Source organism: Euleptes europaea, chromosome 5 (assembly GCF_029931775.1).
Source record: "Euleptes europaea isolate rEulEur1 chromosome 5, rEulEur1.hap1, whole genome shotgun sequence".
Lineage (NCBI taxonomy): Eukaryota > Metazoa > Chordata > Lepidosauria > Squamata > Sphaerodactylidae > Euleptes > Euleptes europaea.
The window spans coordinates 88,593,424-88,610,153 of NC_079316.1; the positions used below are offsets into that span (position 1 = coordinate 88,593,424).

The window sequence follows — 16,730 nt, forward strand, 5'->3', positions numbered from 1 at the left end:
TGGGGAGGAAACGGCTGCCACCGAACCAGTGTTAGGGAAAATGGCTGCCATGTAGGTAGGAAAATCCAAACTTTCCCACCCACATAGCAGCCCTCCAGACTTTACTGCAGTCTTTCTCAAAACTTTGCAGCAAAGTAGGTTTGATGAAGACTGGAGAAAAGCTGGGGAAACCCCACGAGGTGCACCAATGCGCCCTGATGCTGTTGGGAAGCAAGAAAAAAGCCCACTTCCCAACAGCATTGAACCCAACTGGGGCAGATAACCGGTGTGGAAATGTCCTGTGGTTTGAATCCAACAAAAAGCATGCAGAGAGCTCTATTGGTGGAATGTGGCTTTTCTGCCTCTTCCTTCCTGCCCCCAGCAGATATCCCTCTTGGTGCCCATAGAAAGCAGGTCCCTTGCCGTTGCTGAGGATGGAATGAGGCACAGGATCTGCAGACAAGAAGGGGAAATCAGTGGAGCATGATTCTACTGGAACAAGAAAAGATTTTGGATCCAAACCTGGATCCAAGAAAAAGGGACCATATTGTCAAAATAAAGCAGGAAAGGATCCTAATATCACCCTACCGGGCTGTTGGTTTCAGTGTGAAATATTGATTGATAATATACGTAAAGCCTCCTGGTTTAAACTGACGGAAAGGTAGTGTAATGTGACGTGGTGGGGTTACATTCAACGTTTCTGGAGGTTATAGTTTTTACAGTTATATGCAAGGAAGCTAGAAGCTAAAATGACTAAACTGAGGCTATCATATTTTGGTCACATGAGAAGACAAGAGTCACTAGAAAAGACAGTCATGCTAGGAAAAGGTGAGGGCAGCAGGAAAAGAGGAAGACCCAACAAGAGATGGATTGATTCAATAAAGGAAGCCACAGCCCTCAATTTGCAAGATCTGAGCAAGGCTGTCAAAGAGAGGACATTTTTGAGGACATTGATTCATAGGGTCGCCATGAACCTCATTTTTTTGGTCTAATGGAGGCGACTTGACGGCACTTAACACACACATGCAATGATATCTTACTTGAGATAATTCCACCTCTGACACCTTGAGGAAAACAAAATATTGAGCTTATAGAACCATTGATAAAAAGTAATACATAATTTCATAGAACTTCTTAAGACAGATCCTTGCCATTAATGAACGAGCAATGTAATCTTATGCCTAAAGATGCATTTTAAGAGCTACCTCGATAATCGGTATACTTTTACTTATTTAGTTCACTTATCTTTTATCTCTGGGAAAAAATATTGAGGCTGTGTACAGTCATTAAAAGCATAAAACATGTAGAAATGTAACTTTTTATCAATTGTTCTTTAGCAAAAAGTGTGAACCTAGGCCACTCCCCACAGTTGTCTGCGGGAGCAGATAGGCTTTATCTGCCCTTTTGCAGGCCAACAGGTACATTTTTATAGAGCTTCAAATCCATGGTTAAAAAGGCTTCGTTTTCCTCCAGCTGATCTAGTCAATTTTGATGAGGCACTTTTGAGTAGACATTTATAAAAAAATGTTGTGTGCCTTTTTTCACTTTAACGTCTAGACCAGGAAGATGAGTGATACTTTAAAATGTTTCGCTCACACGGGTTTTTTTAATTAATACCCATTAAGATATCACTTCACTGAGCTGATGAGTGAAAGAAGATTTTTAAAGGCCGATCTGTCTCTCCTTATCTGTGGGAGGTAAATGGTAATAAAATGTGCTATATAATGTCTTGGAAAAGGATAACTTTATACTGTGTCTACATGTGATGTCTTCACAATAGAAAAGAGAGATCGATAGTGCCTTTCTGATTAAAGAAATATAGGTTGAGTAGACTCTGCAATTCCTGTGTTAAAACCAGAACTTGTTCTGACATCAATGAGGGTTGGGAGTCCTGAGTCAGCTGAGTATCCAACTTTTAAAATGTATGTTTTGCATCTCAATATTTCCTGCCTTTTCTGTCCTGTACATGTTTACTGGGAAAGAAGTCTCACTGAGCTGAATGTCACTTACTCCCATAGGACTGTAGCAGTAGTTGTCAGTGAGAAAGATCTAGGTGTCTTGCCAAGTTGAACGTGGTCAGTGGGGACTGAAAGAGAATGGCATTACGGCAAACTGAAATATATGCACAATCTTAAGCACTCATTTTTCAGGTAGTGCACAGCTCCAGAACACAAAAGAAGAGGCTGTCCTAAGTTTAACTATTCAACTTTGGTGAAAAATACCTATTTGGGTCAATGTACGGCAATAAATAATGCTACGGGCTCAGCCTCCCCCCCACATGATTTATTTCGCTTGGGTGAAGGAAATCGTTCAATGATTGCTTAAGATTATCACATGTTTTAAAAATGGTGTTGAAGTATTGAAGCATAAACATTAACGGCATGGAGAACGTCACTGAACATTCACCTCCTTCCTTCATGTTTCAGTTCGAGTGGTCAGTTTTACATTATTGTTCGTGAAACTGTTTGAGGTGCACAAATGCTGATTATTAATATCCAAGTAGGGTTTTTAAAAAGGTAAAATAACATACTGTGAGATTTTGTTATGCTCTTAAAAATTCATGCACTAACGACTTTGAACTAGGATGGCTTACGTATTGGTGTTTGGGGAGCACTGCCCATAAGCAGTGGAAAATGCATTATGGATGGGGTTTTGTGCATGTGTTCTCTGAACGCAGATTTGCGCATCCAAACCACCTTCAGTCAGTTATGCCTTTTTTTAAAAAAATATGGGTTGAAGAAGGTCTTCTGCAACAGCACTACCAAGTCTGCTTATAAAAAGACCAACACATGATCTGATAAGGGCAAATATTAGACACCTATGGGGCACATATTGCTGTTTTGTTAGTCATATTCCTCTGAAAAATTAAATTGCCGATTCGGGGAAAAAAGAGGCTGTACTCGCCATACTATGTATGGGTGTGAAAGCTGGACATTGAAGAAAGCTGATAGGAAGAAAGTAGATTCCTTTGAAATGTGGTGTTGGAGGAGAGTCTTACGGATATTGTGGACTGCCAAAAAACCAAATCAGTGGGTTATAGATCAAATCAAGCCTGATCTGACCCTAGAAGCTAAAATGACTAAACTGAGGCTATCGTATTTTGGTCACTTTATGAGAAGACAAGAGTCACTAGAAAAGACAGTCGTGCTAGGAAAAGTTGAGGGCAGCAGGAAAAGAGGAAGACCCAACAAGAGATGGATGGACTCAATAAAGGAAGCCACAGCCTTCAATTTGCAAGATCTGAGCAAGGCTGCCAAAGATAGGACATTTTGGAGGACATTGATTCATAGGGTCGCCATGAATCGGAGGCGACATGACGGCACTTAACACACACACACACACACACACACACACTCTCACTCACCATTAGGCATGGGGGTGACATATTTTTCAGTACTTCACAACTCAATTAATTGAAATAGTATGACTAGAAACTTTGATTGCATTGAGGCCCAAGTCCTTCTGCATCATGGGCGAGGTAAAGGACCGGACTCTAACTTGCAGAGACCTAACGCCAGTTTTGAAATCCTGAAGCATTTCCTTCTTAGTACAGGGAATGCTTTCAAAGTTATGTCAGTCTTTCTGAAATCAGTCAGTACACATAAATGTGGATTCTACCTCCCCCCTTGTTGTTATTAGTGGTAACAGCAGAGCCTTGGAAAGCAACCATTCACTTGGAAGCATTGCCTTGGGTGAATTTAATTTAACCCATTAGACAAAAAAATGAGGTTCAAAAGCTGATTTGCTGTTGTTTTTTTACTTACAGGCTATTGTTTCCCCCCCTCTTAGAAATAGCTGTTCACTCTTCTTGCATGGTTCATGTACAGCCACAGCTTGCAAGAAGCATTGCTTTGATTTGTTTCACTTAGCTGATGGTCTGAATCCATTTGACGGAGACTGAATTCTCCCCTCCTGTCTATGCATATTCTTGCTTGCATTGGTGTATATACAATGAATGGATGTTTAACGGAAGTATGTCTCTGTATGCTTGCTTGTATGCTTGAGCCTAACAGCATTTTAATGCTCCAAGAAAAATGTATATACGCTCCATACTAATTGATTGTGTTTTTTTGTATACCTAAATATATTGTGAACGTCAGACAATACTCTGAGCAGTCCCTGGTGATTTGAAAATGCAAAAAAAATTCAATAAGCTGAACTGCTTTTAGGGATCACTGCCACAGCCCTGCTAAGATTAATATTTCCACTTTGGGCAAACTTTAGAAAGCAAAGTTATTAATTCTCTTTCTTAATTTGACGAACTAATAATTGGGTGCTCAGAATTGTTTTGGCGTTCGGATGCGAAAAGGGCCTGCAACAGAAAGATGGCGCTGAAGTTCCTTTACTAACTGCTGGGACCATCCTCAGGTTTTATGGGGCTTGCGGGCAGATGTGGTGTTGGGGCTGCTGCTGCTCCCCCCTGCAAAAACCCACGTGTGGCTGGGGGAGTCGCATGTGAGAATTGTTTAAACAAAATACCAAGCATTCTGATGAAGAATGCGGCAGGGCTATGGCAGGGGTCAGTGGTATCCAGAGGAGCTGACGCAGGGGTGCCCTTGCTTTGTCAGGGCCTGTGTCGGGGAAGAGCCAGCATGGTGCAGTGGTTAAGAGTGGTGGCAGGCAACGGCAAACCACCTGCAAACATCTCTTGCCTTGAAAACCCTGCAGGGTCGCCATAATTCTGCTGTGACTTGACGGCACTTTACACACATGCTAAATTGCCCCAGGCCCCTGCCCTGGGTGACCGTGCATGCTATGAATAATACTGATGATAAAAGATAACATTTGAGGAGCAGGTGTATTGAACACCAACAGTGTGCATTTTAGAGCTCTGTTTATCCCTGTTTGCATGTTAATTTGGTTTTTCAAAAACACCACCTTGCATCAGATTTCAAATACGAAAATGCATTGTGCATCAAGGTGACATGGCAGGAAGGATAATCAGGCGAAGATGGTATTGAGCTCCTTAATTCAGTTTTATGCACAAGAGAAAATGAATTTTAATAGGGAGTTCTCAAGCAATTGACTTTATGTCTGTAAAATTAATAGAGTTGGTAGAATTGCAGGAGGAGTGGGAAGGTGTTCGCTCGGAGTGCGGCGTGCAGGGCTTCCAGCGCCCGCCTGCATTGTTGTGTTCTGATCTGGTTCGACTACTGATTTTGTATTGCTATGTCGCTCGGTGCAAGGAAAACTAGATAATCAACTCTAGCAAAAAAATAAATTCAAACATAAGAATTTTTCTAATCAAATAATAGTTAGCTGTAATCACTTCTGTTTTCTTGGTCTGATGGTCATGGTTTACCCTCGCTTATAGTATCTTTAAAAATTAGCTGGAACAAGAAAGTACACCCTGATTATTGATGGGGGCTTCTTGCTGTCTTTCACTCAGCAGGGTGCTCATTTGAAACACAGCGTTCTAGTGATTTTTAATTTCAAATATGCTCTGGGGAAAAATTGTATTGCTAACCCAGTAAAAATGCACTGGGGGGGAGGAATCCCACGGAAATGAAAACTTGCAAATTAAGTGTGTTTAGGATCCTAAGTACAAAAGAAAGTTAATTTTCTATGTGCCTTTATAAGTTTACAGTGGGAGATGAATAGGAATAGAACAGCATTATATGAAATCTGTTCAGATTTTGGAACCCCCATGAGATAGGGTTGCCAATCTACAGGTAGTGGCTGGAGTTCTCTGGTCTCCAGGCAATAGAGATCTGTTCACCTGGAGAAAATGGCCACTTTGGAAGGTGGACTTTATGGCATTATAGCCCACTGAAGTCCCTCCCCTCGCCAAACCCCGCCACCTCAGGCTCCACCCTCAAAATCTCCAGGTATTCCCCAAGCTGGATCTGGCAACCCTGCCAGGAGAGCTTCCAAGGTCCTTTATGTTGCCTCATGCTAAGGGTCTTCCAAGTAGTCCTTGCTCAGATTTTTGGCACCAAATCTATGATCATGCTTTAGAGAGAGTTTCCAAGCTTACTGTAATCTTGAGGAATTTTGTAATCCACAGAATTTTGTGACTACCTTGGGAATATCCTAGGATGTTTTGCTTGAATAACCCCTTCCCATGCTGCACAATGTACTCTTTATTTGAAACTCGGAGAGTTTGTGATAACACGTCGATTGTACATTAAAATGGGGTGGGGAGTCAAGAATTCCCAAGCACATTGCATCCTGGCTTCTGAGAATGATGAATAATTCAGAACTGTAAATATCAGCCTTCTGATCTTGGGAGCACAATTCTCATAGCCCTATTGTGTCATAGTGTGTATGTTTCTAAATATAGCTGATAGGGAATAGGAGTGTTGGTTGTGCAGTCTTCATCTGCTTTCAGTTCTCAAATCTGCTTTCTTTGATCTTAATAGGATCAAACATGTTGAGCACAGTGCACGAGCTTCTAGAGGATATATATTGTCATAACATAATCGGGAGACATATTTTGCAGGATCATAGAGATATTGCCGTAGGTTGCTTGCATTAAGAGAGCTTTTAACGTTTAGCGTGATTGGTGTAGCTTGTGGTTATTTTGAGGGGGGTGGGGGCTTCTTCAGTGTTTCCTTAGGAAGTGCTTTATTGGGAAGAACTTCAAAAGGCAGCGGGTGGTGAGAGAGAAACACTGCTTTGCAAAAATGCTCTCTACCTATCATTTGGATGCATTCCTGGTTCCCCAAAAAGCATTATTATGATTGATGTTTGTCTCTCTCAACCAGCCAGCGTGGCATAGTGGTTAGGAGCAGTGGACTCTAATCTGGAGAACCGGGTTTGATTCCCCACTCCTCCACATGAACGGCGGAATCTAATCTGGTGAACTGGGTTGGTTTACCCACTCTTGCACATGAAGCCAGCTGGGTGACCTTGGGCTAGCCACAGGTTCTCTCTGAACTCTCTCAGCCCCACCTACCCTACAGGGTGTCTGTTGTGGGGAAGGGAAGGTGATTGTAAGCCAGTTTGATTCTTCCTTAAGTGGTAGAGAAAGGCCACGTTTAAACCAACTCTTCTTCTTTTTATACCATCTCTCACTGACAAAAATAAGAACTGTGTCCACACTGGTGGGTAAATTGGGGTTTTATTACAAATTGCATATTTGGTCTACTGTTTTCCATAGTGGCTTTGGGAATTGGTCTCTTTTTTACCTTAAATTATTTGGTAGATTGTCTCCAATTCACTAAGTACAGTCAGCACAACTAGACAGAAAGCAGATATAAGCCTTGATAGGTTTCTGGAGCGCTCCCCATTAACACCTACAATAACTTATGGTACCAGAAACTCCTCCCAGTTTTCCTTGCTCTTCAACTGTGATTAATGCTGTAATATTTTCAATATGTTTCAAGTGTCACTGCTTAACAAATTGTCTTTCCTTTATCTTGAATATGATGGGATCCTCGCTAGACAGAGGTAACCGATGGGGGACAGTTGTATAATTGGACCCTGGTGTGCTGTTGGTGGTGTCTCTTGTTCCCCAATACTGCTCCTCAACTTATGCTTGCGGTTTCTGTGCTTCTGTGCTTGCATGTTTTCATGTACATTAACCACAACTAGACTTAACCCTTTAATGTTTTTTTCTTTCCCTTGTGCCTGTGTGTGTGTGTGACATTGTCTAATACTTCTGAAGTAGTGCCAGTTTGGAAATGTAGACCCCACCCTCTAACCCGCTGCATATACCCTTTTCAGTCTTTAAAGCTGCAGAGGTGAAAAATCATTTGGTGTGTCTGTTTAGCGATTAATCCAGTGGGTGGGGAAACATGGGGGTGGCTGTCCTAATCAAAGGGGCTGAGTCTGTGTTAAAATCGCTAGAAGCGGGTTTGGTCTCTCTGGCCTTCTGCAGATGTAATGGTGTCAATCTTTTAACCAAGGTAAAAACATCAGGCCGTGGGCCATAGGCTCAGACTCTCCCCTCACGGAAGAAATTTCTTCCATGTCTTTTGTGTCTGGTGTGCTTAATGACAGAATTGCTTTATATATGCACTGATACGCATGGTTAATGCTAACCAGGTCCCCTTGAAACCATGGCCTGCAAACCTACTAACCATGTTTGTCACTGGCTCAGTACGCAAAGGAAGGCGGGAACCACAGCCGAATGCTTTGATGGCCTTTTGTGTGGGTGGGGTGCTGTAGGCTCCTATGTGCCTGGCCTTGTCAGGCAGCAGGGACCTTTGCCCTTCCCTTTATGTATGTAGGGCATGATGGGCAAGGGAAGCCTTTAGAGAAAGGGAGACTTTGAAATGGAAGAAGCCCTTTTCCCTCATTGAGGTCTCCTTGGAAACCGCTGCTTTTCCAGGGAGCCATTTCTTCCTCCTGCTCTCACACTTTTGGCTTCGATACCTTCCACTTAATAAAAGGCTTGTCTTTAAGGAGAGAAAGAAAAGAATGCCTAGCTCTTAATCTTTCCTCTGCTTCTTCGTTCTCCTCATTTGGAGGCTGCCTAGTGCTGCCTTTTGCTCCATGCTGATCCGAGAAGAAACGATCCCGTGAAATGCAGGGTGTATGTTTTACCCCTTTTCTCCTTGGTTCTGGGCCTTTCTTGTTTTCCTGGGCCATGTGACCACCTCTGCCCCTGCACTGTGAGGGGTAATAGAGTCTTGCTCCATGGTACACGGGCACTATTGGATCGCCATCCAGGGGTCTGCCTGGGGTTTAGGGGATAGCCTGTAGGTGTCTGCCACACACAGGGTGCTCTGAAGGGAGTTGGGGAGGTGCAGCTGAGGAGGCTGTGCCTCCGTTACAGTTACTGATTTCAGGAGGGGGGCCGTGTTTCACATTAACCATGGTTTGAATCGGTGTAACGCAAAACCATGGTCAACACCAGCCGCCGCAGCCCACTTCCAGTCTTAACCGTGCTTAAGAGATGGGCAGTATTACGTCTGCGTTTCAACCCGTAGCGCAACAGGAGCAACTGCTTTGCTGAGCTTATTCAAAACTTAGGTGCTTTGTTTTAATTAGATGCACCAACCTGTGAGTTAAATTCCTTGTAGGAAATAGCCACAGAGAGCCCTCTTGAATAGCCCCCCTATTCTCTGCAAGGCACCTGAAGGCACAGTCTTGACTGTTCTTAGGGGGCGGATGCATTGCAAGACACAGAATAAGACTCTTGATTCTAAACTTCTGATGATCAAGGGACATCTGCCGGATTTAAAGGCTGGAAAGGTATCTTGTATGATAATAGGAGGGACGTATTGATGAAAATGGTTAGAGGCAACGGTACTAGTTGTATTAAAAACTGCGGTCCGATTTTCACTTCTGGTTGTTTGACTGAATTTATTTTTTTCTTTCCTCTTGGGAATGTGGTGCCTTGGATTTTTTTTTTTGAAACAGAAAATCTCCCAGGAAAGAGAGAAGTTTGCAGATGAGGACAGCATATTCTACGCCCTTGGAGAATGCGGTCTGATTTCCTTTTCAGATTATATCTTCCTCACTACAGTCCTTTCTAGTAAGTACATGGATTCTTTGCTTTTTTTTCCTTACAGCTGTTCTGTTTGGTTGTTGGTTGTGAACGGATATAACATGATGCACAGCTGCCTCTTAACTCAGGAAAGGCCGCTGTATTCCGCACTCCTGTTCGATGCTCCACAATCAGTTCAGTAGGCTCCATTGCTCTCCATGATACCACGAATACCATAATTCCAGCATAACATGAATAATGGTAATGGGAAATGTACAGAATGTTGCATTGGATTTATCTGGGAGAGATTATGACAGTATCCACAGATGAACATTTGGATGTAACATTTCCACAGTGAACATTGTCACAATTTGCATTTGAAGATCAAAAGGTGAATGACGGAAGCTTCGAAGGGGGAAAAGCACTTCCCAATTGGAAATGAGATTAACCTTAACTTCCTGGTTGGGAAAAGTGCCTGCTAGGAAAGAACCATATACCTTCCCATCCGACCGAGGTCAGGGCTATTTGCTGGAGGCTCATCAATTGTGCCGGGGCCTTGGATTGGGCCATGAAGGTAGTGGTCTTCAACCCATGAATGTTAGGATGCTCAGGTGGGTTGTGAAGCCTCACCTGCAGGGCCACGTGACCCCACAGAGCCTCCATATTGTGTTTGCTATGTTTTGGCAGGACATACTGCTGGTGCGCATATGTAGAAAGCCATGCCTCCTGCCCCTCTTTGCACTCATGCAGGATGACAGGGCAAGGTTGTTCAGTGGTGGAAACAATTCTTCCCTGGCTTGTTCATTATCACTACATACGTCTGGTGCTTGGTTTGTATTTCCTGTACCCAGCTGCCTACAGCCCTGGCCTTGATGTTAATGAGGTATAACTTTGGAGCCCCTTTTCCTGTTATGCGATTTCTTTGTTTGGTCACATGCATGCAACTCCGTCTGTTAATGGTGGTCCCCATGTCTGGAAAGACTGAAGACTTCTGGTTTAGCATGATGTTACAAATGGAGCTGTTTATGTTTGCTCCTACTTAAAAAAAGGTAAAGGTCCCCTGTGCAAGCACTGGGTCATTCCTGACCCATGGGGTGATGTCACATCCTGACGTTTACTAGGCAGACTATGTTTATGGAATGATTTGCCAGTGCCTTCTCCAGTCATCTTCCCTTTACCCTCAGCAAGCTGGGCACTCATTTTACCGACCTCAGAAGATGGAAGGCTGAGTCAGCCTTGAGCCGGCTACCTGAAACTGACTTCCATTGGGATCGAACTCAGGTCGTGAGCAGAGCTTGGACTGTAGTACTGAAGCTTACCACTCTGCGCCACGGGGCTCCTATAGCCCTTGTTAATTTGTTCTGAACTAATAACCCAATTAGTTACTGCTTGTAATAAAACAATTAGTTACCGCTTGTAGTATAGTAAGCTGTTAGTAGCAAAATAAATAGAATGTTAATTAATGCAGTATTGAGTAATGAAATGTTAATGACCTGCTTATTCGGAATTGTGGTTTAGTTTTCTTTAAAGAACCCAAATTAGTTCAAGAACATACTTGGAAGACGGTGGCATCCTCAACTTTTGTTCCCTTACCAATAGGTTCCTCCACAGGTGGCAGACTGCCAGAGCTAATACAGCAGGGGTGTGAAAACCCTGAGTGTGGCAAATTGAGTCAGCTGCTGCTATATTCACATTCTGGTTTTAATCCTTTTAAATTACCGCTTTTACACCACTCAGCCCAACTCTGCTTTGGAACCTAATTACAAGCGAGGAGAATTTGAATGCCAAAAATTAAGATATTTGATGCTATCTGCCACTGTTGTTCCGCCAGCGCCCTCCCCTCATGCTTCGTTGTATCAGCCCATCCTTGGTGGCCCCCTTGTGGTGCTCCTTCTGAAAAACGGTGGCGTTCCCCCCTCTATATGGGCCTCCTGCATAATCCCAAGGGTAAGGTTATGAGGAATAAGTGCAATAAGCCTGAGGAAATTGGTTCTAGTTATTCTTCCGGCCGTTAACAGCCGCTCTCATCAGCTGTCCAATGCTTAAATAAAACTCATTTGCATTTTACAGGCATGGAACTGTGTGCGTGATGCATAGAAAATGAGGCCTGTCATCATATTTTATTTATGAGTAATTTTCTCCTCTCCTGTGGCCTGTTTTTTTCCTAGTCTGAGGTGTGCTTCAGTGGAAAAATAATCCCCCCCCGAAATGTAATAAAGCAACGTTATAAAATCTTCAGTACTTCTGTTAAGGGCTGCTCTAGCAAAATGGCTTGGAAGACAGCATGCTGGTTTCTTTGCTTTAGTTGCTTCCCAATGTGAATTTTTATTGGCGTGAATTTCCTCGGTGAATGAGGTGCAAGGTGAAAATTTCCTTTTTACATCCTTAAACATGGGGTGTAAGAAATGGCATTTTACCCATTTTAGTGAGAGTTTGGAATGACAGTAGTAGGACAGGATTGTTGTGGTTGTTGTTTTCCCCTTGCGTTTGCAGCCCAATCCTTAAGCATATTTATCCAAAAGATGCCAACCATGCTGGGCAACTTCCTCACTAAAACCGTTCTGCACTGCGAATTGATTTCTTTTCACAAGCAGCTATAAATGGAATTGTAAACCCTGGTTCCGCACAGGAATGGATACAGTACAAAATTCCCCCTAGAAATCCAGCAATGTAGCAGAGTAAGGTCCTCCTGTGTGTTTATGCTGAATTTATGTACGGTATGTAAATTCTGCCCTGCAAAGGTCTTGCTTATTACCGCAATTGTCCCTTTAAATTTCATTACTTCCCTCTCTGTTTCACAGTGGGAGCACATCTGCTGCTCTGTGCTCAGTTATTTCCTGTTAATTCCCCAAAGTTAAAGCCACTCCTAAATGGATCCTTAATTGGTTCTTTTTCTGGGGCGAGGAGGTGGGCTGGGCTTTGGTTACTGTTCTGCTCCATATAGCCACCATGATTGATGGTCCTTTATCTTTAGTCTTATTATTTTAATTTTGTAATCATGTGGTTACAGTAGTGAAAATAACTAAGATGAATGAACAGATCATTTTGACTGCAAAGTGAAAAGCAGTAGCTTTTTTGGGGGGTGGGGTCTAGATATGTGCATTTCCTGGAAGCTTCCCTTAACCCATTTATGAGGATAAATTAAGGAGCAGTTTGACCATGTGCAATCAAGTAGCTTTAGTGGTATTGGTAACATTTCTGACCATATTAGGGGCCTTGAATGGATTTCATCATTGAGAGCCAGCTTGGTGTAGTGGTTAAGAGTGGTGGTTTGCAGCAGTGGACTTTGATCTGGAGAACCGAGTTTGTTCCCCACTCCTCCACATGAGCAGCAGAGGCGAATCTGTTGAACTGGCACAGCATCTCAGGCTAGAGGATGAGAAGGCCAAGGTACCCAGCAGAGAGCAAGCTGGGGATAAAGTAAGATGAATGAAAACATCACCACGCCACTGTGGCCAGCCGGATCTTTTCCCAAGTGGTGGTGATGGTGGTGTTTTTACTCTCTTTTACCTGCACCAAACTTGCTCTCCTCCCTGTAGCTCTCCAGGTGCTGAGATGAGAGTGGAGAGGCTGCAAGGGAGGGTGGGCAGCTGTTGGGGAAGATGGGTGCTCTGCTTCCATCCCTGGCATGTGGCTCACAGCTTAGAGAGGGCTCTCAAGCTTCCCGGTCGGCATCTGTTTTAAGGTGCAGACTGCCTGCCAGCTCCAAGCCCTACTGAGCAACGACCTTGCCCACTTCCCTGGAACATGAGACCTGTGTCACATCAGGGGAATGGTGCTTAGAAGAGCCATGGGTGCTTAGAAGAGCCATTTTGGCTCCTGGGCCACTGAGTTAACTAACTGGTGAGACTACAGTAAAGGGCATACTTCTTTAGTGCATTACTGAGAATCTGGTAACAGCTGATGAGCAAAACCGGTGTGTGTGTGGGTAAAACACTCTTTACTTATACATGTGCCTGAGCAGGATTCTTGTGCCCCTTGGCCACTATCCACCATCAACAATTTGTGCTTTCTGAAACAGAAACAGAAGAGTCTGTCAAATCTGTGGCAGATTTAGGACCAAAAATAACTGGGGGTAAGAATGTATAAATTCATGATAGTATTGATAACTTTTGAATTCAGGTGAAGATCACGTGACTGCTCACCATGTAGTCCTAAGAGTTTTTAGACTTTTGGCTAGGCAAAGGGTTGTCGACTGTGGCAGGCACTTCCTACCTTGCTTTGTCCAGTATTTGCTGTGGAAGTATTCTTCTTAAATTTATTTATTTTAATAGACCCCTGAAGGTCATCCAGTAACTGAAGTAGCATTACTAAAAGATAATGCTTGTCTAGGACATTGTCTCTTATCTCTGTTCTGCAGCTGGAAGAGATAAAGTATAACTGTATTTAACCAAGTTAATTAATTTAACCTGGTAAATCTTCATATGCTCAGGAGATTATCTATCCCCCTCCACCCAGGAGTAGAAACGCTATTTAAGAATACAGCTTGAACTCACCCCCTGTATTTCCTGTGCTACTGAATGTTTGCCCCAGTAAAAATGACCTATTTTATCTCCACGATCTCCAGGAGATGGCAGCCCCATAGCTGGCTGGTGATCACTGAAAAATCTTCAAGGGTGTCTTCAGTACCACCTCATATAGAGGCATTATCAAGAAGTCCCTGGCAGTTAACCATACCATTGACGATGGGATTCAGGCAGAACTGCTTGTCTTTCAGTTTTAAACAAATAGAATTTCACATTCTTGAGTCTGTAAGGTTGGCTTCGGGCATGTACCCGCTACATTAGAAGGCACGGGGAGGTTTTCCATGCTTAACAGTGTACATGCGAGGTCAACTATAAATCATGTATAAACCTCCAGCCTGGCCTCCTTTTGGCATGGTGGAGGAAAGTGGTACAGGCACAGGAGACAGCAGTGCCTTCTAGCCTCTGCAGCCAGCCTCCCAGCGTCCTCTTGCTCAGCCGCCATGATGGCTTACGAAGCAAGGCTGGGAAATCATCTGGGCCTGAAGCAGCATGAGACGACTCGTGCCTGAGCCACCTTCTGATAATGAAGAAGAGTTGGTTTTTATATGCCAACTTTCTCTACCACTTATGGGAGAATCAAACTGGCTTACAATCTCCTTCCCTTCCCCTCCCCACAGAAGACACCCTGTGAGGTAGGTGGGGCTGACAGAGCTCTTAATAGAACTGTGACTAGCCCAAGGTCACCCAGCTGGCTTCGTAGGAGCAGGGAAACAAATCCAGTTCACCAGATTAGCCTCCGCCGCTCATGTGGAGGAGTGCAGAATCAAACCCAGTTCTCCAGATCAAACTCTACTGCTCCAAACCGCTGCTCTTAACCACTACACCACAGGGTAGGCCCACCCTATAGCTATGGATGATCATTGGCTCTGGGACTGGCCCAAGATATAGAGGAGCATGCCGAATATATTGGGTGCTGTGGAACACAGGCAAAATGGTGCTGCTGCAGTCATCTTGTTTGTGGGCTTTCTAGAGGCACCTGGTTGGCCACTGTGTGAACAGACTGCTGGACTTGATGGACCTTGGTCTGATCCAGCAGGGCTTTTCTTATGTTTTTATAGATTATTTTTTGTTTGTTTTATTTAAATAGTGGGTTTTTTCCGTCTATTGTGTTTTGTTCGTATTTTTATTGTTGTTGTAAGCTGCTTTGGGCCAGTTCAGGAAGAAAAGTGAATAAATACACTAAGAGTAAGCTGGATCTTTAGTTTCTTTTCTGTTGTATATGGATTTTTTGAATGTGACCTTGTAGAGATTCTTGGCAAGAAATGTCTGCATTTAATCTTCTTGTTATGCAAACATTGAAGGGAGGGATAAATCCTCAATGCTGTGCATTTCTACTGAAAATGAATGCAGTCTTTTGAGAATTAGCATAGCTCTACCAAAAAGGTGTTCAGCTAATCCTGTTCAAGTAACAACTTTCATGGCTTAATGTAGAGTTGTGATAGGAAAGCAATCTATGCCTCCAATATATATAAATTATGAGCATGGTATATTAACTCTGCTGTGGCCTAAATCCTTTTCAGAGAAGACTCGGCCTGAACATCCTATTTTTTCGTAATATATATTCATGTCTCCTTAGAAGTTTTGATCATGGGGCAATCATTTTTCATGTTCAGGGAGTACTCTTAACCTCTGAATCAATACTATACCAAATAGTAAAATTTCGTTAATATGGGGCTTCTGTTTGCTTTGTCTCCAGATGTTAAATGTGCAAAGAATGTACTTCTGCTTGGTTGTAAGGTACCCTGAACATCATTTGGAAGTGCAATATACTTTTCCTATGGCTGTCAATTAAAGAAATAGCTGATAGTTGGAGGATGATTTCATAGTGGCATAGCAGCAAAGCATTAGTGTTGACGGATGGATAGTTGGTTGGTATAAGTCACTTGATCTCGATTCAGATCATGTCTGTGTATTGAGTTTGTTGTCTACTATAAAGTGAATCATGATCTCTGAGGCTGTGTTCTCCATCAGTAAAATGAAAATGAGCCTGACTAATGACTGAGCAGGCTTCTCTGTAGCCAGAGAGTAGGGTTCAGTGCCCCCCATATCACTTTGGCATTTTCAGTAGGTGCCAGAAATAGTCAACTTGCAAACCACATGATTTATGTAAAGAATTTATTGGAGAATCTTGGTTGTTGTTTTTTAAAGAACATACACTGTACACGTAGTTGATAAAACATGCCACTGTGTAGAGAGCAAATGTAAATATGGATTATATATGTGGTTTGGACTCCACATTATGCTAATCAGTGAATCCTGAGCGTATCAGTGAACTGTAGTCCAATGGAGACAAATCGCTAGACTGGATCTTGGAGAACTGCTTGGAAGCCTTTCTGTGGTCTCATTTGGTGGCTTTGGGCAAGTCACTTTTTCCATTTCCCATCTGCTGCAGAATTGTTAGAGCTGATACAGTTTAGAGTGCCTCGCCTTTCAGAAGTGCTGCTTAAATAGTAATGATAAAATAATGTGAGCCTAGGTACCCTATTTACCTGAATAGAAAACTAGGTCATTGTTCCCCTCCTTACCCTTTCACTGTTTAAAGGAGGAGAATGTTTTGCTGAAGAACCAAACTTGGCAGGCAGAAAATAGCTTGGAGTAACTAGATGCCTGATGCCCTGATCTGGATGGCCCAGGCTAGCCTGAACTTGTCAGTTTTCGGAAGCTAAGTAGGGTCAGCCCTGGTTAATATATGGATGGGAGACCACCAAGGAAGTCCAGGGTTACTATGTAGAGGCAGGCAATGATAAACAACCTTTGAATGTCTCTTGCCTTGAAAACCCTATGGGGTTGCCATAAGTTGGCTGAGAATTGACGGCACTTTCTACCACCAACAATGAGGATTCTGGTTT

At 43.1% G+C, this 16,730-nt stretch overlaps 1 protein-coding gene across 1 annotated transcript in view; it reads left to right on the forward strand.

Moving 5' to 3' along the window:
• The window catches only part of MICU1 (mitochondrial calcium uptake 1), a 161,956-nt gene that overhangs the window by 66,572 nt on the left and 78,654 nt on the right, over nt 1-16,730 (forward strand). Inside the window, exon 5 of the mRNA XM_056849440.1 lies at nt 9,289-9,403. Coding sequence (XP_056705418.1) covers nt 9,289-9,403 — 115 coding nt within the window. The remainder of the gene's footprint in view (nt 1-9,288; nt 9,404-16,730) is intronic.